This window comes from Schistocerca serialis, chromosome 8 (assembly GCF_023864345.2).
Source record: "Schistocerca serialis cubense isolate TAMUIC-IGC-003099 chromosome 8, iqSchSeri2.2, whole genome shotgun sequence".
Lineage (NCBI taxonomy): Eukaryota > Metazoa > Arthropoda > Insecta > Orthoptera > Acrididae > Schistocerca > Schistocerca serialis.
Window position 1 is genome coordinate 407,025,462 of NC_064645.1, and position 21,126 is coordinate 407,046,587.

General features: G+C 37.2%; 1 protein-coding gene across 5 annotated transcripts in view; it reads left to right on the forward strand.

The window, feature by feature from the left end:
* LOC126416342 (anillin-like) overlaps positions 1-21,126 on the forward strand; it is a 140,344-nt gene that overhangs the window by 8,106 nt on the left and 111,112 nt on the right. The window contains exons 2-7 of one of the 5 annotated variants that reach the window (XM_050084015.1): positions 4,866-4,995; positions 5,742-5,939; positions 15,589-15,776; positions 19,120-19,287; positions 19,501-20,185; positions 20,300-20,511. In XM_050084015.1, coding sequence (XP_049939972.1) covers positions 4,866-4,995; positions 5,742-5,939; positions 15,589-15,776; positions 19,120-19,287; positions 19,501-20,185; positions 20,300-20,511 — 1,581 coding nt within the window. The remainder of the gene's footprint in view (positions 1-4,865; positions 4,996-5,741; positions 5,940-15,588; positions 15,777-19,119; positions 19,288-19,500; positions 20,186-20,299; positions 20,512-21,126) is intronic. The other 4 variants (XM_050084016.1, XM_050084017.1, XM_050084018.1 and 1 more) reach the window with 4 other exon arrangements.

Here is a 21,126-nt window from a genome sequence, read left to right on the forward strand (position 1 = left end):
GTAACAATGAAAACTTGCCAACTTTTCAAAGTCAAGTATTTGAGAGAGTCTATCACTGTTTACAATGCCCATTTTTTTTACAAATTATTTTTAAACAGAGATTAGTATTCTCAGCAATAAACATGACTTGCTGATACTGTTCTCATTCAGTCATCAATTGTCCATGCTGGGTTTTGTCTATACTTTCTATTAGTACAGTCTTGATGGTGACAATTGCTTTTAATTGTGCATTGGTTGTCAGTTGTCACTGAAGGCTTTGGTTAATCCAAAGCAGACATACACAAATCAATGCAAATCTTACATTGTAATCATTTTTTAGTCAACTCAGAACTGTTGATGGCTTGTATGTTGCTTTCTCTATTCAGGAGTGAAACTGAGCTGCTGGAAGATTCTCTGCAGATGGATTGGTATTCAGTTGTAACATGGGAAGGAGGGAGTTGAGTCTTTCACTTTTATCTACACTGTTATAAATGTGTATTATTATGGCATCCTTCAGTTTTCCAGGAAATACATGTACAGTCCACCTAATGAACAAAGATCTCTGATTGTTAAAGGGAGCATGGTGTGGGCACTACGTGTTCAGTCGTGTAACACAATTTTGATTATGTTCCTCAGTGTTGCCACTTTTTGTAGGTGACTGTGGCTTTCAGGTAGCACTGATGGCAGTCTTTCACACCTCATGCTTGACAGCTGGCAACATCAATGCCAACAGCCAGGAATTTTCTTTTGTCAATCAGATATAGGTTCTTTAGTGGTCACAGAGGTAACATGTGTAAGAGGTGCTCACCCAGGTCAGCACAAGATTTTTGGTACTTTGATTGGAATATGGTCGTAGTTAGAAGAGTTGCTGCTTTTCGATTTTCGTGATATCTTCATCTCTTGATTTGGCAAAGCTGATACCTGCTGGAGGAGTATGGAATGCTTGCTTTAAGTCTTAATAGGTGTGCTTGTGATGGTTCAGTTTTTGTTCCTGTATTCTATTTTATGTTTTAGGATGAATGTATTGGTCAAAGATTTCGAGCTAAAAATCAAACAATTGTCCATCTTACATCTATTATGAACAGCTATTTAAACTATGGTATATCATTTGCTTTAATGAGTTTATTTCTTGCCTGATGATACCATGCACTGCCTTTGCAGTGTTTTTGAAATTTTGTATTGTTGTACATAGTAGCTACATTGGTTTTGCTGTTTTTTTATTGCAGAGGGAAAATTGAAATATTGCTTGTAGGCCTTATGCATTTTAAGTCTTGATTAGGCCTTCTCTTTTCCTTGCAAAAGCTGTTTTTATCCCAAGTGTTAATTTCTTGCTGCCACTGTAATTGTTACTGTGCTTTTACAAAGAGAAACAGGATTCACAGTGTTTTGATAATATTTTTAGGAAGGTACTAAATTACAAAGTTAAAATGCCATATTTAGTGCTGTTTTATTCTTGTACATGTGTTCTATGAAACTATGCATTTTGATTTATGTGCCACAGTTTTAGTATTGTGTGAGTTGTTCTATAGTGTTCGGAAGTGTGATGTTGGCAGGTAAGTGTGTTACCATACAATTTCTTAATGAAATTGAAAGCATTAGCTATGGGCTTCTTGCATAACATCAAAACTGTTGTAAGTATCTATAGGTATACATAGAGTTCAACATTCATAGAGCTGTTCAGTGCTGTAGGATCAGTCCCTATCGAAACTTGTCGCGAAATTGAAGTAGATACTTCTTGTGAGTTAGTATGGGCAGAATCGAAGACAGTGCTGCCAAAGCAGATTTACTGAACACAGCCTTCCGAAATGCCTTCACAAAAGAAGACGAAGTAAATATTCCAGAATTTGAATCGAGAACAGCTGCCAACATGAGTAACATAGAAGTAAATATCCTGGGAGTAGTGAAGCAACTCAAATCAGTTAATAAAAGCAAGTCTTCTGGTCCAGACTGTATATCAATTAGGTTCCTTTCAGAGTATGCTGATGCATTAGCTCCATACTTAACAATCATATACAACCATTCGCTCGACGAAAGATCCCTACCCAAAGACTGGGAAGACCAATATTCAAGAAAGGTAGTAGGAGTGATCCACTAAATTACAAGCCCATATCATTTACGTTGATATGCAGCAGGATTTTAGAACATATATTGTGTTCAAACATTATGAATTACCTCGAAGAAAATGGTCTATTGACACACAGTCAACATGGGTTTTGAAAACATCGTTCCTGTGAAACACAACTAGCTCTTTATTCACATGAAGTGCTGAGTGCTATTGACAAAGGATTTCAGATCGATTCCATATTCCTGGATTTCCGGAAGGCTTTTGACACTGTACCACACAAGCAGCTCATAGTAAAATTGCATGCTTATGGAATATCGTCTCAGTTATGCGACTGGTTTTGCGATTTCCTGTCAGAGGGGTCACAGTTCGTAGTAATTGACGGAAAGTCATTGAGTAAAACAGAAGTGATTTCAGGTGTTCTCCAAGCTAGTGTTATGGGCCCTTTGCTGTTCCTTATCTATATGAACGATTTGGGAGACAATCTGAGCAGCCGTCTTCGGTTGTTTGCAGATGACACTGTCATTTATCAACTAATAAAGTCATCAGAAGATCAAAACAAACTGCAAAATGATTCAGAAAAAATATCTAAATGGTGCAAAAAGTGGCAGTTGCCCCTAAATAACGAAAAGTGTGAAGTCATCCACATGAATACTAAAAGGAACTTGTTAAACTTCGGTTACACAATAAATCAGTCTAATCTGAAAGCCGTAAATTCAATTAAATACTTAGGTATTACAATTATGAACAACTTAAATTGGAAAGAACACATAGAAAATGTTGTGGGGAAGGCTGACCAAAGGCTGCGTTTTATTGGCAGGACTCTTAGAAAATGTAACAGACCTACTAATGAGACTGCTTACACTACACTTGTCCTTCCTCTTTTAGAATACTGCTGTGCGGTGTGGGATCCTTACCAGGTAGGACTGACGGAATACATCGAAATAGTTCAAAGAAAGGCAGCACGTTTTGTATTGTCGCGAAATATGGGAGAGAATGTCACAGAAATGATACAGGATTTGGGCTGGAAATCATTGAAAGAAAGGTGTTTTTCGTTGCGACAGAATCTTCTCACTAAACTCCAATCACCAACTTTCTTGTCCGAATGCGAAAATATTTTGTTGACACCGACCTACATAGGGCGGAATGATCACCACGATAAAATAAGGGAAATCAGAGCTCGTACGGAAAGGTACAGGTGTTCATTCTTTCCGCGCGCTATACGAGATTGGAATAATAGAGAATTGTGAAGGTGGTTCGATGAACCCTCTGCCAGGCACTTAAATGTGATTTGCAGAGTATCCATGTAGATGCAGATGTAGAAACAATCAATTCTGTTTAATTTTTAACTTTCAAATCCTTATTTTATTTAATTTTATTTTTTAATATTTGACAGGACGTATGTAGTTAACAAATACTTAAAGTTCTAGGAGGTTTTCATTTGTGCAGCATTGCCACAAGAATCAAAAAACATCTTTATATTAGGCAATTTTTCCTTTGCTACCAAGGTCACTGTTAACTGGAAAACATCCTAACAGCTGTAAATGGAGATATAATTCATATTGCGTTTAGGATTATCACCATTGTAGTATACAACAGAATGACGCACTGTGACTTGATCCAGTCATAAGACTTAGTTTCATATTAACCACAAATGAGTAATGTTCAGCAGAATCATAAGGGATAGGGGCTTGGGCCTCTCGTAAGCTATTTTGTATAATCATAAAGTTGATTTGCGTCACTTTACAGACCAAACATGAACCAACAGCAGAAGCTGATGCCAGTTACTTTCAAAAGCAGCTTTGATGATTATTAATTTAATATAGTTTCAAAAGCAGCTTCGATGATTATTAATTTAATATTACCAGGACATACTGAAACAAATCAATTCACTTGAAAGGTTAAGAGAATTTCTCGTTTAAGGTACGAGTGATAATAGGCTATCTCTAAACATTACCTAATTTAACTGAGGTTGGTTAGTTTGATGTGGTCTCATCCAGTTTGCATGGTTATAATTGCTGTGTTTAACCATAAAAAGAAGAGCAGCAAAACAGTGGTAAATTGCCTCACATTTATGTTATTACATATTTCAGTCGAAAGAAAATGTTTGTAATCCCCCTTATTTTGGTCCAAAAATTCAGTGCTAAATACATTTTGGCATCTGAGGACACTGCCTAGTTTGATTCTAGCCTACTTTGGAAGCAGCCATGCATAATGCAAATTTTATAATCCGTGTGCTCTCACAGTGAACTATTTTAACACCTACCTCTTTTTGTCATTTTAACAAGACAGTCCATTTTCTCTTTCCAATCTCCTCCATCCACTTCACTAGTGACACTGAGAGATATTCTTTGGAACTCTTCCTATCCTCTTCCAATGTCACAGCAGATTTAAAGGCTTTTCTAGTGACATTAGCATAAAAGTACCTGTTCAGAACTGGCTGTGTTTATTTTTGTGGATAACTCAGGAGTAACTCGATGAAAAGTGAACCCTAGTGGAAAATTTTGAAGTGCAATAAATTTTGACTTCATATATATGGTACTCTCTCCACATTATTTGGTTATCCTTTGATATTTCTGTTCCTCCTGCCACATATTCCCAGTCATTAAAGCATTTATCATAGGCATCTGATATTTGGCCATGGCTGGTGTAAACTTAGGCTTTATTATTATGGCTTCATGGTACTAACAGTTGTTTTATATTTTGTAATGTGTGTGTTGCCTAATCGGATTGTTTAATCTTTGGAGGGTATGGGTTGATTTTGTCATCTTTATTAATTTAATACAGTGACATCTCTGTTCTAAAATGTTGTTTCAATTTTTAGAGAATGTTAGAGAGGGCAAGAGCACGGAAAGGAAATATGGGTCATTCATCTAATGAAGAGAGTACTAGAAGAAGCCCACTGCAAGAGACAAGCAATTTATCAGAACAGAAATTAAAAGTGACAGCAGAAGGTATTGCTCAATTTTAACTGTCTTTTTAACTATCTGAGAACTGGTAACAGAGAGAGATTGATTTACAAATAATAGTATCATACCAAAAAAACTGCATAATATTCTTTTCTTATGTCATATTTTAAAGGCTTACATTTTCAATATACTGTGCCAAACTGGGTGAAATCTGAATAAAATGCTTTTGTTGCATCATATGAAAATAATTGAAATAGTCACTCTAAACCATTAGCAGTGTTAATACTCACCTCATATTTCATATTAGGGTTAACTGTCTTCATACAAAGCTCTGAAAATATTTGCAAAAGTGATTTATGTGATTAGTGAAACTGATATGACTGCAGTAGGGTCTTGAGCTTGTGCAGATTTTGCTTGCAGTGACCTTGTCAAAGACCATGAACACACCCTCCTAGTCACTCCACCTGACCTTGTCTCTTGTAGTTTTTGTCACTTTAGTAAAACAAAATTCTAATTGATTGACAACATTTTAACTTCGGAATAATTCTGAGCGAAACTGTGACAACTGTTAAACATACTACAGCTGACAGTCTTCTAACACATGCTTCAAACGGCTGGAAAATTTCAGGAACTGTTTAGTGCAATCTAGTGGCAGTTGTTCTGAAGGTGACAGGGAAATTAGAATGGACACCAGGAATTTTCTAGTTTTTGCTATGTAATTTTAGAGAGTGCTTAATATATTTTGAAATACATTCCCATTTGAGATGAATTACTAAGTTATTTCATTTCAGTAGAATTTATGTTAAATGGCCCCTGCAATGTGGAAAACATTAAGGGTATCAGTGTTTCACCAACAAGGCCTCATATTGTTAGTGTGGAAAGTAAAGGCAAGGAAAACTGTAAAACACCAGAAAACGAAGGCCATGCAGTGGTAGCAATCAGAGACACTGCTAAAATGCGGTTAAGGCGACTCGGTGCATTGTATTCAGGTAAGAATTAATATTTTAAATCTTAATTTAATTACCAGTTGGCATCTTCTTTTCAATGAGAAGGCATATGTTACATCGTAGCAGAGGCTTTCTTGTGAAGAAAGTGGAATGATAAACAAACCAAGTAATACTCGAGAATTCTTCTGCTACTAGATCTTTTTGTACTACATCCTGCAAGAAACTATTTGGCATATAAACATTAAAAAGAACAACACTCACTACTTCATTAATCATTTCTAGTTTCTATTTCTCAGTTGTCCAAATAGCCGGCCGCGGTGGCCGAGCAGTTCTAGTCGCTTCAGTCCGGAACCGCGCGACTGCTACGGTCACAGGTTCGAATCCTGCCTTGGGCATGGATGTGTGTGATGTCCTTAGGTTAGTTAGGTTTAAGTAGTTCTAAGTTCTAGGGGACTTATGACCTCAGATGTCAAGTCCCATAGGGTTCAGAGCCATTTGAATCATTTGAAGTTGTCCAAATAAGTGCAAACTGTGGTTGAATGCAAAATTTTGTTGTCTAAGTAGTTATGTTTCACCTGTATATGAATGATGATTGTCGTCATGAGGGTGAAACTTATGTGCTACAACCATTCTAACCCCACGTGAGATGAAACCAGTGCAATGTACCACAGTGGATTTATGGTAATAAAACCGTAAAGTTCAATACTTCATTAAATTTAACCATGGAAAATCCAGGATTAAATATGATGGTATTATCAGTTTGCTACTCACCATATAGTGGAGATGCTTAGTGGCAGACATGCACAACATAAAGACTGCTAAACACGTAAGCTTTCAGCAAGCAAGAAGGCTTTCTTTTGAAGTAGACCACACAAGTGTACACAAACAAGAAACAAAAACACTTGTACGAGACCACTGTCTCTGCCCGGTCTGGCTTCAGCCCCCCCCCCCCCCCCCCCACACACACACACACACACACACACACACACACACAGACAGAGAGAGAGAGAGAGAGAGAGTGGAGTCTTGTTTACTTCAGAAGAAGGCCTCAGGGCCTTTTAGCCAAAAGCTTACATCATTAAATGAAACTGATTTGTTGCTGTCTCGAGTACCAGAAGCCACACACACAATAATAAACTCATTAAATGGCTGTATAATAGTCTAAGGAGATAGTTGTGCAGTGCCCCATTGTGCCCAAATGAAATTTTTTGAAATCATAAAGCCCAGCCCATTTAACTGTTAATGAATATATTGCATAAAACAAATGTAAACAATAAATAAAGTGGTGTAGTAGAAGCAGTCTGTTTGGACAATAATGTTTCCGGACGCGAGTTCTGAAATTTAGTCTCAATTTTATTTTCTCAAAGTCAACATATTATACAGAATGGTGGCCATACAGAGGCTAAAATTTTTACTCAGTGAAACAAACATGTTTTTTGAAATAGCAGTGAGTCCAGAGCATGCAGAGCGTATACAGGCCTCGTTTAACATGTGCCCATGGAATCGTAAAATGCTGCAATGCATAATCCTGAACAAATTCCCTACATTAAATAGTGCACCCCAACATTCAGTCTCAAAAGTCTGTGCTAATTCAGAAATTGTAAACTGATGCACTGAGTGCAGCATCTAGCTGCATTCTACACTGACACTTTATCGCACACATGGCCCATAGGCTACACAAGAAGTTGTCAGTTTATCTGACAGATAGTAACTGTAATACCACGATACCCGTTTTGCATACTCCCTCCACAGCTATGTCACGAGACTAACATATCTAGTCAAAAGAGCTACTATATGCCTGACCACAATTCAAAATCTAATTCTATACCGGTTTTCATATATTCAGACCAATATACATTTTTGATTTGTAACATTTGAAAACTGAACTTCTTAAGTCCAGCAGTTGACTTTAGTACATCCACAATACCTGCTCCATTCACTGCCACCACCTACCATCATAGTGTGTATGGTCTGAGGATGATCACTATTGACCAAAGCCAGTTTCCATTTTTAATAAATATTCTCCTGCCATCAAGACTATTTTAATTTTAAAATATCACATGCTACATTTGGTAAAACTGGAACATCAGTTGCTAGTCAGTTGGCCTTTCTTTACCTATACCAGTTCCACATTCTGCAGTAAGTTGCTCAAAACACTTTCTGCAAATATTAATATGCAATTTCCTCGTGTAATGAAGCACAGACAATTAAAACAATATTATTAACTATTCATGCATAGGCTAACCATTTCGTGTAGGTATAGAGGACTTTTTTGCATGCAATAATAGTAACCATAATTTTATTTTAAAAAAAAGGTTGTATATTTTAGCCAAATGTCAAATGTATTCATTTCCTATCAGATTTCATGTGTCAACAGATGGTGTATTGTGTGCACTGATGGCATATTCATATAGAAATGTTAACTAACTTATTTGATAAAAATGATAAACAAAGTGAAAATTTTATACGAATTGCCTTTTTATTGTGATTGCATTTCTTTCTTAAAATTTTCTGTAGTTCTTTTGGAAGCAATTTTAGTGCTTTTGGTGAATATTGAAGTGTTGGTGGCTCAGGTTATGGGTTGTAACTGATTCAACAAATTAATGATGTCATCCTGATACTCGTCATGATAACTAACTTTTACCTGCATTATTTTTGTACGGTCGCTTTCTTGTAGTTTCTTGCTGCTGTGGGCCTGCTATGCAGTGCCACTCATTGTACCCTGTACCTTGTCCATCTGCAGAAGTCAGAGGGCTCTAAGGGAGCTCACATCTTTGCCAGCTAGCCACGAAATTGTGTAACCACTCTTAATAAACTCTTCTGTATTTTGCTTCTCTCATTAAATGATTACGTAGGCTTTATAGATCTGTATTAGACTGTTTTTACATAGCTAAGCTTATGACAGAAGTGCTAAAACATTACCACAGAAGTAAGTGACAGATTACAGAACATCATTGGGATGTAGCCAGTGTCGCTAACCACTGTTGTGTACTGCCCACAACACCACCAAGCCATGATGCCAAATGATAAGTGACACCTCAATCACAGGTCACGACTTTCAATTGCTGTTGCACCTGTTGATGCTCTGTGTACATACTTCTCTCCTCACATCTGTACTTATATCAAACAAACGTGTTCACAGTGACAAGTTCTTTCTATAATACTTATCTAAATTATGTTTCCCCATGAACATTTTTCATCTGTTTAATAGGAAGATGTGAAAGGTGGTTCCATAACAACAACAACATGTTACACTACAACATACAGATTATAGACTCAAATACAGCACGAACTTCACTAAGCTGTTAGTGTCCATGGCCATGTGTTTTCTTAGTTTTACCCCCATCAGAAATTCCAGGCAACATCAATGAACTGGCTGACCGTATACCTTCTCAGGTTCTTTCTCAGATTGCTCCATCAGCTCAGTCGTCATCTATCTGCCTGGCTCGGCCATCACTTTGCTACTTGTGGGAAATATACTGCTCATCAACTAAAACCCCTCGCTCCTTGGTCAATTTATATGTGTTGCACAGTAATTGTAATGTCACAAGGATTGTTGATCTAAAGTCCCAACAGAAGATCATGCAAGCTGTTCTGTAAGTTGGTTTCTCTATGCCATTTTAAACAAATTACATACTCCAGACTACCAAAAAATTTCCTTTTTTTACCATTTAGTGAGGAAGAATTATTGTCAGAGGGTGAAAAGCTCTTTTCATCAGTCTGTGCTTGTATTTGGTAGTAAACAGATTATTTTCACTGCAGAGTGTTGCTTCCTTCATATGCCTGTAATATGAAATTGTGCAAGATTATCATCATTCTTCTATTTTTCGTAATATCAACTTATCTTATTCAATATGAGTTTTGGCACTGAAATGAAGACAAATATTTTCTTCTTAAGTTTCTTACCCAAAGACAAATATTTGCAGTTGGTTACTGTCTGAGAGAGATATCCAAGTAATATGCTGTAAATACAGAGGGCAGGCATTGTTCATAGTAGTGCCTAGAAGAACTACGTAGTAAGTTTTCAAAATTTCTGTCTTTCTATCCACAGCTCAGTGCCTCTTCTGTTGAGTGGTTAGTCATCTGTCATCGTACACATATTTTGGTTCTAAAAAATCTTTCAGTCTGATAAATTATTCCTTTCTCTCTTTTTCAAATATTTTCAAGATTCCTGGGGTAGTTTTATTCTGTCAGTACAACCACAAGAAAATGCAGGTTTTTCTCACGAGACATGCTTTACTGAAGTAAATCATCATCATTGATCTGCTTTAGTTCAATAAAGCGAAACACATCTGGTGAGAAAAGTGAGCATTTCTTGCGGTAGTAATGACAGAACAAAAATACCCCAAGAATTGTAAAGCAACTATGGATAATATGGCCACATACATGAAGAATTTTTAAGATTGTTTTTGAGCTCTGAGAAAAACATTTTAAAAATGTAGGATCGTACAATAATTATTAGTGTCTGTTCCTGTGACGCAACATGTTGGTAGGAATGGCTTATTATGGTGACAGACAACTGCTAACTTATTTCCGATACTGTGTCTGGGAATCACCATAACTGTTGAAGGAGGTGGCACACAGTTAAGAGGCTGGACCTGTATTTGGGTGGGCGGTGGCTCAGATCACTAACTGGATGTCCAGATTTAGGTTTTCCATAGTTTCTCTAAATTGCTTAAAGCATATTCTCTTATTTGGATCCTTTGAAAAGAGCATGATCTATTTCCTTCCCCATTCTGAACTTGTGCTCCTTGCCTTGTACATTAACAATTTGGTGGTTTTTGTTGACGTGCACCTTGCTCTGGATGGGCAGTGGTCTATGACGTCAAATTCATTCAGTATGTGTTCTTGGCAGTCATGTCAACTGCAAGGTTTTTGTATTTGCTCCTTTATATTGCACTGACACATTTTAGATCACTGACAGTCAATATTTATCAAACTCAGGCAATGAATATATGTAGTGTGTTTCTGAGCTCTGGAACATATGTTCTTACTCTGACTTATTGTACTTCACTATGAACACTCTGTAAAGGTAAAATATGTAGTATAAATATGTACTATACATAGTTTTTCGCTACCTCTTAGATGCCTTGTCTTGAATTTCCTGCATTTGGGGGAACTACAAACATGGAACTGTTTCCAACTTGTGCAGACTTCGGAGTGAGATATTGCAGTGGGCTCTATTTCCGTTTTGGCCCTCCCACATATAGGTTTTCATTGGTGTTTCATACACACTTAAGGCAGTTATTGAAGTTCTTTTTTTTTTTTTTTTTAAAAAAAAAATAGAGAGAGAGAGAGAGAGATAGAGAGAGAGAGAGAGAGAGAGGCAACAGCCAGTTTCCTTCCTCCATCCTTGACCAAGACTGTGCTCTTGCCTCCAATGTTTTCATTATCAAAGGGATGCTAATCCTTAATCTTCATTCTTCATGTGAATCTCTTGAATGCTGCTCCACATTATTTAACAATGAAAATAATCAGTTTTTGACAATATAATGTAGTTGGATAGATAAAAAAACATACTCGCCAAGTGGTAGCAGGAGAACACACACATAAAAGGTGGTTATACTTGTGCAAGCTTTTGGAGTCAGTGGCTCCTCCTTCTCGCAGAAGGGTTGAAGGGGAAGGAAGAGGGATGAAGGAAAAGAACTGTAGAGATTTAGGAAAAGGGGTGGATTTCAGAAAAGTCACCCTGAATCGCAGGTCAGGGGAGACTTACCGGACAGGATGAGAAGGAAGAACTAGTTTTTCCTTCTCATCCTGTCTGGTGAGGCTCTCCTGACTTGTGGTTCTGGGTGGCTTTTCTGAAATTTGCCCCATTTCCTAAACCTCTAGTCCTTTTCCTTTACCCTTCTCCCTTTCCCTTCAACCCTTCTGCTGGAAAGAGGAGCTACTGGCTTCAAAAGCTTGCTTAAGTATAACGTTCTTTTATGTGTGTGTTCTCGTGCCACTGCATGGTGAGTAGATGTTTTTATCTATACAATTACATTATTCCACAACAAAAATAATTATTTATTGACAATGTCTTTTCTTCTCATCCCATCTGGTAAGTCTCCACTGCTCTGGGGTTCTGAATGACTTTTCTGAAGTGTACCCCTTTCCCTAAATCTCTCCAGTCCTTTTCCTTCACCCCTCTTCCTCTCCTCCTCTGGCAGGAGGAGGAACTACTGGCTCCGAAAGCTTGTAAAAGTTGTGTGTGTGTGTGTGTGTGTGTGTGTGTGTGTGTGTGTGTGTGTGTGTGTGTGTGTGTGTGTGTGTTTTTCACCTTCCGCCGCTTGGTTTGTACAGTTCCGTTATTCTGTATTGTTTGATGCTTTATGCTTTGTTTAGGGGGTTTAGTATGGAGTTGCAATGGAGAGGCTCTAATTCAAGAACCTGTGACTTCTTTTTGGAGAAACTATTTTGTCATTTGAAAAATACAGTGTTGTTTCACATTTAGAGATGGAGCTTTGATTGCTGAGTTCACATTTTTACATTCTACAGGAGCTTAATATAGGGGTTGTTTTGCAGTCACAGATAAAGCTTTGGTAGTTGAGGTCAAACTATTTCAGAACTATTTCAGAAGACTGGGGATTCAGTGGCACTAGCAGGGCCAAATGTTGGGAGGGTAGTGGCAAGCGCAGCAAATTTCATTGTGCTGCCGACCATGTGAATGCATCTCGCGTACTTTATGAACATCTACTACATTTAAACTGTAAGTTGCATGAATGAATGTAAATGTTCTGGAACCGAACTGACTTTACAACTGGGCATATATTCAGCAATAGTTTATATTTCTGAATGACAAAAATTAATTTTATCGTAAATATGTTTAAATTACAAATGTGCCATAATAAATTCAACACAGTTTGGTGACAATAGTAAAGCAGATACTGCTTGACGGCTCTTTTGAGTCTCAAGGGTGACAACAAATGATGGAAACGCACTGTTAGCATGAAGTGGACCAGCTTGTGTCAACTCAGTGTTAAGGAGTAATATGTGTTGTTATTCAGTTCTTAGTGCAGTAAGAACATTAAATTGTAGCGATTGATAATTGATGTAAATCACAACAGTCACCATTGAGAAATGTGGATATGAGAGTTCGCAATTCACAGTTGATTCACGTGGAAAATACAACACTTATTTTAAGTTAATGGCTATAAATAGTGCAGAGGATACAGACAACTGTACAGCAGCAAGGAAATTTGATGTTAGTGAAGCAAATGTTCAAAGGTGGCGTCATACAAATGCTAAATTGTTGGTAACGGCAATATTATGAAAAGGATAGATTGCTACTCACCATAAACAAGAAACATTGAGTTGCAGGCAGGCACAACAGCAAGACTCCTACATTAATACATATAAGCTTTTGACTAAAGCCTTCTTCAGAAAAGAACACACACACACACACACACACACACACACACACACACACAAACACACACACACAAAATAAAGCACACCTTATACACATGACCGCTATCTCTGGCCATTCTGGCCAAATTATAGATAGCCAGTTCTAAATGCCAATTTTTCACGAGACCAAATTAGGGAAGTATGATTTGTAACAGCAGGTTTTTCAGTATGTACAAGAGAAACACAGTTAAGACTATTTAATTACCCAAGAAATTATCCAGATGAATCTGTTGGAAAGAGGACTTTGTCAACTACATTAATCATGAATTCAAAGCAACTATGAGCAGGGGCATGGTAATAAGGAATGTGGGGCTTACACAGAACAGCACAAGCTCAGTGACTTCCTGCAGCTTTTGACAAAAAACTATTTATGATGAGTGTCATCTAATCTATCAAAGAAATTACGATGACCATTTACAATAAATAGTGCAAACATTCTTGGGCAGATAGCAAAATATGTCGATAAAACCATATGTAAATATGATTAGTCCAAATACATTAAAAATCAAAATTTCTCAATGAACCTGCTCCCTACCTACCTACCTACCTACCTCCACCCCCACCTTGATTCCTCTATGTGAGTATGGTAGGGCTTAACGTTCTTTATTTAGGGAGGATAATCAAAGAGTGGAACGGAGCTTGATTGGGTAGATGCTGTATTTTTTTTTTACTTGAGAAAAGTGCTTAGCACACACATATTTATTGACAAAAATTTGATCACTTGCGGTAGCAACCAAAATTTGAGAGTGGATTCATGATTTCTTGATAGGGAGAGTGCAGCATGCTTATCTTGGATGAAGGTTCATCAACAGATGTAACTTCAGGCATGCCCCCAGGTAAGTAAGTGTGCTGTACATTAATGACGTGACAGAAATATTAATGATGATCCCGGACTTCACTACTTATGTAGCTGTTCATAATGAAGTACTATCTGAAAAAAGCTTCACAAATATCCAGTGAGATCTTGATTTGATTTCAAATTGGTGTAAAGTTGGAAACATGCTTTAAAGGTACAAGAATGCAAAACTGTGTCCTGCACAAAATGCAGAAAGCTACTATACTAGAACTGCAATATTGGAATCAGTCAACACACACAAATACATTGGTGTTACAGTTTATGGGGGATATGAAATGTAGTGATCACGTAGAATCAGTCATAGGAGGAGCAGATGGCAGACTGCAGTTCATTTGCAGTCTATCTGCTGAGGACACTGCTTACAATACTCTCATGGGACCCATCCTAGAATAATGCTAGAGTGTGTAACCTGTACCAAATAGGAATAACAACAGGTACTGAATGTATACATTCAAAGGCAACACAGATGGTCACAGGGTTGCTTAACTCGTGGAATAGCATGCAAATAAGCTGAAGAAAATAAACATGAATTGGCAGACACTTGAGGTTAGAACCCAACTGGTTGGCAATCGCCTACCGTGTTTTATGGACTAGAAGGCGCACATTGTTCTTTGAAAAATTGCCTCCAAAGTTCAGGTGCACCTTATACTTGAAATTAATATAAAAATGTCCAGTGTTTAATTTAAAATTCCCGCCAAGTCTTAAAAATGGCCATATATTCGATACTGCAGGTAACCTCTCTCTATCTGGCAACATTGGATTCAACTGGCGTCAGCAGTGCACTGATGCAGTGAACATGAGTTTCTGTGGGGATTCACAAGCTTGCTAACACTGTTTCTCTCCCCACCCACCATCACAAACTCAGAGCACTGTCTAGCCTATGATGCGCTACGTCATTGCAGCCTAAGGTGCCAGTGAACTTGAATTGAAAGTGATTCGTGTTATTGATAACAGTACAATATTTTTGTTAGTAGCTAGTTTCATAATGGAAAAAAATAAAAGGTATTCATATGGTGCAGGCTATAAATTGAAAGTAATAGCAAATTCAGAACAACATGGAAACAGAGCAGCTGAGTGGCATTTTTTTCCTCCACCAACAGAAAAAACCATTCGCAGTTGGCGAGCTAGTAAAGAAGAGCTGCAGAGACAGTGGTTGTGTGTGTGTGTGTGTGTGTGTGTGTGTGTGTGTGTGTGTGTGTGTGTGTGTGTGTGTGTGTGTGTGTGTGTGCGTGTGTGAGCGTGTGCGTGCGTGTGTGTGCGTGTGCGCGCTAGCAGTCTTATTTTTGGCCCTGTCTGTGTCTCAACAACTCCACTGCATGGTGAATAGCAATCTATCCTTTTCAAAATATTGTCATTATTTCATCCTGGGTTTTCCATTGTTTGAATTTGTGTTTTCATAGAGTTTTCAATTAGTTTATCTGTTATTTTCTCCAAAACGTGTAGAGGAAGAGGCAAATATTTCGTCACCAATACATAGAACTGAAGAAACTTTTACTGCTGAAGAAGAGGAAGATATGAAGCCAGTTAAGAGCACAACAAGACTAAATAGATTAGCTGCTCTAGCAAACACAATAAATGAGTGGGAGGATGATTTAAGTCACCCACAACTTACCAACAGTTCTGAGAAAAAGGTAAGTTCCAATCCCTCCATGAAAGCATTTTCTATTGTATTCATATTACATGTGTACAAGCATCCATTCACTATTTATATTATATAGATACTGCATAGACACAAAATGGAAGGTAATAAGACCAAAATATTTACAAAGATCAATTTTTATTACTGAAAATGGCAATTACAAAATGGGTGTACTCTTGGCTGTGGTAGCTGAGTTTTTGGCTTGGCTTGCAAAAGAAGGTAATTTGGTTTCTAGTTGTAGTTTTGAGTTTGTGGGGCAGTGAAGATAAGGGGCTGCAGGGAGCAATGAAAATATCAGCTAAACTCATAGAGATGGAGGCTGAACTTTATTGAAAGATATTTATAGATAGTTTCTAATGGTGGTGTATGTAAACTTTTGAACTCCTAAAGGTAATCACTGTTATAGGTTTACACTATCAAGGAATATTGCCAACATTGTGTGCTGTGAGAAACTGAGAAACGATTAAAAATTGAAGTGTCAGGAGAGTTCTACTCTTTCCCTGACAGAAAAAGGTGATTGAGACACTGATCTTTCAGTTGGGAGTAGCAGGATTCAGATCTCCATTGGGCTAACCCTGCTTAGTTTGCTCATGTTTCTCTTAAATTGAGACAACTGCTGAGATGGTATTGTACCTTTGAAGAGGTCCTGGCTGGTCTGTTGTCCCATCAGTTGTCAGGTGAAACTTACTACAGCATGACTGATAACAGGTTTTATTCTTCCTTTGAATCTTACTGTAATTTCAAAGTTATAATGTTGACTGTAAATGAATACAGTCATTTCCTCTCTGTACATCAGTGTTTCACTTAGAATTTAAGCTGGCAGTTCCATCCTCCTCCTCCAGATAAAAGATGTTTTATTGTCAGCTTTATTGAGAAAATTTAGAGAGTTGGCATTTGAGGCTGACTGCAGAACTATTCTACTGCTGCTGCCAACGTCCATTTTATGCAAGGGCTCATACAGAAGCTTGTACAGTCATTTTTCCCAAGATGTATTTGCGAGAGGAACAGTAAAGGAAATGACCAGTAATGGTACATATCATCATCTGCTATGCACCACATGGTGGTTTATGGAGTATGTAGAAGTAAATGTAGTCAGTGCTTCCCTTGTAAGTGTATGAATGACCATACTAGTTCGTTGTGTTGGCTTTTTTATGCTAGTGTAGTCTTTCCTGCAGATTTATGATAAATTGAGACGTAGCTTACTTTAAAGGACAGCAGTAGTCATAGTAGTGTAATGTCTTGTCACTGCGAAATACTATAGTGACACAGTATCAAAAGCCAAAGCTCTTTAGATGTATGAGCCAGCATGCACATTCTTCCTTGATTGTGCGAGTCCTGTCATTTGTTGTGTGACAAAAACAATTACTCGCTCAAAGGCAGGCTCTATAACATCCTACAGCTGAAAATTTGTAACATTCTGTCACCTTGCTGATTATGAATCTTAATTACAGTTTCTATGGTTGACCATAGTGGCTATTCTTGGCAAAACTGAGACATTGAATTGAATGGAAAATTTAATAACAAAGTCAGTCTACACTGTTTTCAAGTGCAGTTGACTTTGCTGGTATAAACTTTGAAGCACAGGTCTATCATTTAACCGAAGGGAACCTTGATGATGAAGCTGTGTTTCAGAATGCATTTTGACAAAGTAAATACACTATCGGAAAGACAATAGTAGGACTTTATTATTAAGTTTTTCATCAATTACAGTTACACAGGTCATGCCCAGGGCTTGTCTCCAGCCTTCTTATGAAATGAAATGAGTGTGGTAGACCAGTCGTGTGGTGCAAGTCTTTTTAGTTGACATCACTTTGGTGACTTGCATGTCATGAGAATGAAATTATGAAGAAGACAGCTCACCACACAGCCCCTGAGCAGAGAAAATCTCCGACCTGGTTGGGAATCGAACGCGGGCTCCTCGCATGGCATTCTGCGACACTGACCACTCAGCTGTAACAGTCATAACAAGTGAATTGTTTGTCAAGTGGTGGTGGGCAGCTATGCCACAGTGTGACTGTTCTATATTTCTCCTTTGTACTGTATTAAAATGCTAGATAAAACTAAAACCTGAAATTGCAAAGTTATAAGTGTGCTGCACAGAGCATACAAAATATATGTACAGATAATGCAAAAGGAATTGTCATACTAAATTGTTTCTGTAAACGTGGATTGTTTTCACAACACAATTGATAGAAAAATCTCAATTAGGCTCAAAATTATCATTAAAAATGAAGCAGAACAAAAAGTTATATAATTTCTTTCACTTGGGTGTAACACTACACATTAGATGATGTGCATACACTGTTACAGAAATTCTAATATCTATGCAGCACTATCAGTTGGCATTTTAAAATTAGCATAAATAGTACATTGCTTAACGTATATAAAATGTGGCAGTACCAATGTTGCATGGTTATGAATGCTTCACACATATATAATGACACATCAAAATGATATACAGTACAGAGATGAGATCTCTGAGAGCAACGTCTAACTACACTTTACTGGATAAGAAGGGGAATCAGGAAAGAACTATACAGATTTGATTTGAATCAAGAAATAGTGAAGTACACTAACAAATGGAACAAGCATTTAACAAGAATGCTTACACCCGGAACATACACTTCTGAAGATTAAGCCATGGAAACGAAGAAGAAAGAAGTTAAAACAAAAACACACACACACACACACACACACACGAACACAGCAAAATACTTGCGGGTAGAACAAACAAGAGTTGGTTTGATCTTAGGCAATGATTCTCCTCTCTGTGAAGGACTCCAAAAGACTACAATAGAAAGATACTATCAGAAAAAGTACTTGTCACATTATTTGATCAGGTTATGTTAATGGTGGTGGTGGTGGTGGTGGTGATAGTGATAGTAGTAGTAGTAGTAGTAGTAGTAGTAGTGATGTTGTTGCTGCTGTTATTATTATTATTATTATTATTATTTAATTAGGAAATAAACATGTGCTGGTATATAAGTTAGAATGTTGATATTTATCTGTGGTAAACTTGAAAATGGCACACTAGAATCTGTTATTTAACTATAAAAGTCATCAAATTGCCCTGTAGTTTGCTTATCCGCTTTAACTGCTGCTGATCTGCTGTTCACTTAATAGTTTGTATCTATCTGAAAAGAAAATTCTTCAACTTTTGGCAGGATATACACTCTAAAATTATGTCCATGCTAGAGCCATGGTTTGACACACAGTTTTAAACTATCACAGATTTCATGTTAAGGATGCCTTACATCCGCATTACAAATATATCAAGTGCATTTATGATTTATGTTTTAAATTTAGATAAATACAATTTTCTCTGTCTTTGCCAGACTGAAAGGAAAATTTCAGGCTTGGAAAAAACATCTCACATCATTAATAGTTACACAGACCAAAAACTGCAAATAAAACCATTGAACGCAATCCAGAAAAACAAGCTTGTTGATAGAAAAGGCAGTGATGCCAACATTGTATGGGATAAAGCAATTCTGGAAACCCTGGTAAGAACACAGACAAACTAATTTTAAAACTGCTGCTTTAAAGTAAATTTGACAGAAAGAAGTCCTCATTCTTGAAGGTTACTTAGTGATAGTGCACACACATTCAGATATTGTTAATAAAATAGATGTAATTCTATACTGAGTTTATAAATATTAGGTATAATATCTTTAATATTAGGTTACAGAGACTTCTTCCTCCATCTCATTTTGCAGGAAGCTCAAGGATTTGAACGCACTGTCTCTAATTCTAGACTAGTGTATGATTTTTCCAAACATTCTTCACAGGATGGGAAGAGCACTTCTATGAAGCCAGCAACAAAAGCTTCAGCTGTCCTCAGTGACATCAAGGAGAAACAAGAGCCCAGTGAAATTAGTCCAAAAAAATCTGTTTCGGTGACAAATGCAAAAGTAACTCGCAGCCCAGTAATGGGTGTGTCGCAGCTTTGTAATTCTGCCAAGGTTATTAGCCCCCGTGAAAAACCATCAATGTTTTGGAAACAGGGACACAGTCCTCAGAAAGTTGAGGTCTCAAAAATAGAGTTAAAGAGTGTTTCTAATCATGCACAAATGTCTCCCAAGAAGGGTTCTGTTCTACATAAAGCAGCAGTTTTTGAGTCTGGAAGCCCTGAGAAGCAGTTGACAAAGGATCCAATTGAACTGTCAGTAGCTGAGCGCCTTGCTCTGTTTGAGAAGAATAAGGGTCAAGCCCTCATTCCCAAAACTGCTTTTTCAATGGCTGTTCCTACAAAATACTTAAATAAAACACAACAGGATTCAATAACCAGCAAGAAATTTTCACCTGAAAAATCCAGCTCTGCAACACAATGGACAAGGCTAGGAAATTTTGGAATTGTTCAGAAGCCAGTAGAACAGCCAAAGTTATCTCCAATAAAAAATGGTAATTATACATTACATCTGCAATACATTAAGTAAATATTTTACCAAAATTTTAATTATTGTGGTATTTTCTGTTCTTCTGATCCTATATATTCATACTACATATTTATTTTAGATATACCCCAGAACAAAGTACTGGCCAGCAAGCAGCTTTTTGAAACTGGAGCTATTAATGGCAAAGGAAGTTCTGTTCCTCAGAATGTCCCTTCTGAAAGACAGAAAGAACTAGAGATGTTACAGAATCGCTGGAACAGAAATAAACAGATTGGATCTGTAGTATTAGATTCCAGATTTATTCCTAACGATGCCCAGTCAAATAGTAACTTAGTAAGTACCTGAATAAAAGACTGTTAATGATGTAACGCAGTTGACTTAAGATTTAGTGTCATTTTATTTATTTACATTTAGTTTGCATGGAGCTATCAAAATGATGGCTGCTGCAAACTTTTGAAATAATATTTTAACAGTAGCTATAATTGCAGAATATGTTGCAAAAAACAATTGTTGCATCTTATATCTGTTTTATACATTTATTACTGTGCAGTTGATTTGCTGCTGGCTCATACAGAAAGTTGTGCCTTAAAATCCATTGAATTTGTATAAATATTTTTCTATCACAAAACATTTTAAGTTTATTTTAAAATTGTTCGCCTTATATATTGTTTAGAGATTGTTAATTTATTAAGATTCTGTATGGCATATCTTGTGTTTCTTATTGCCCTTTTCTGTAACAGTCGTATTCTTTTTACATGAAAATCAGTTACACAGCCCCACAATTCGGCCCCATAGTTACAAAGGGTGCAGATCATTCCTTAGCGCACTATTTTTTAAGTTGGCTAGTAATTGACTTTGTGCTGGCTAAGGTGTTGTAAACAACTACTGGGTTTTCCAAATACAAATTTAATGTGCTTTATCCACTACAGATTTCATCAACGTACATAC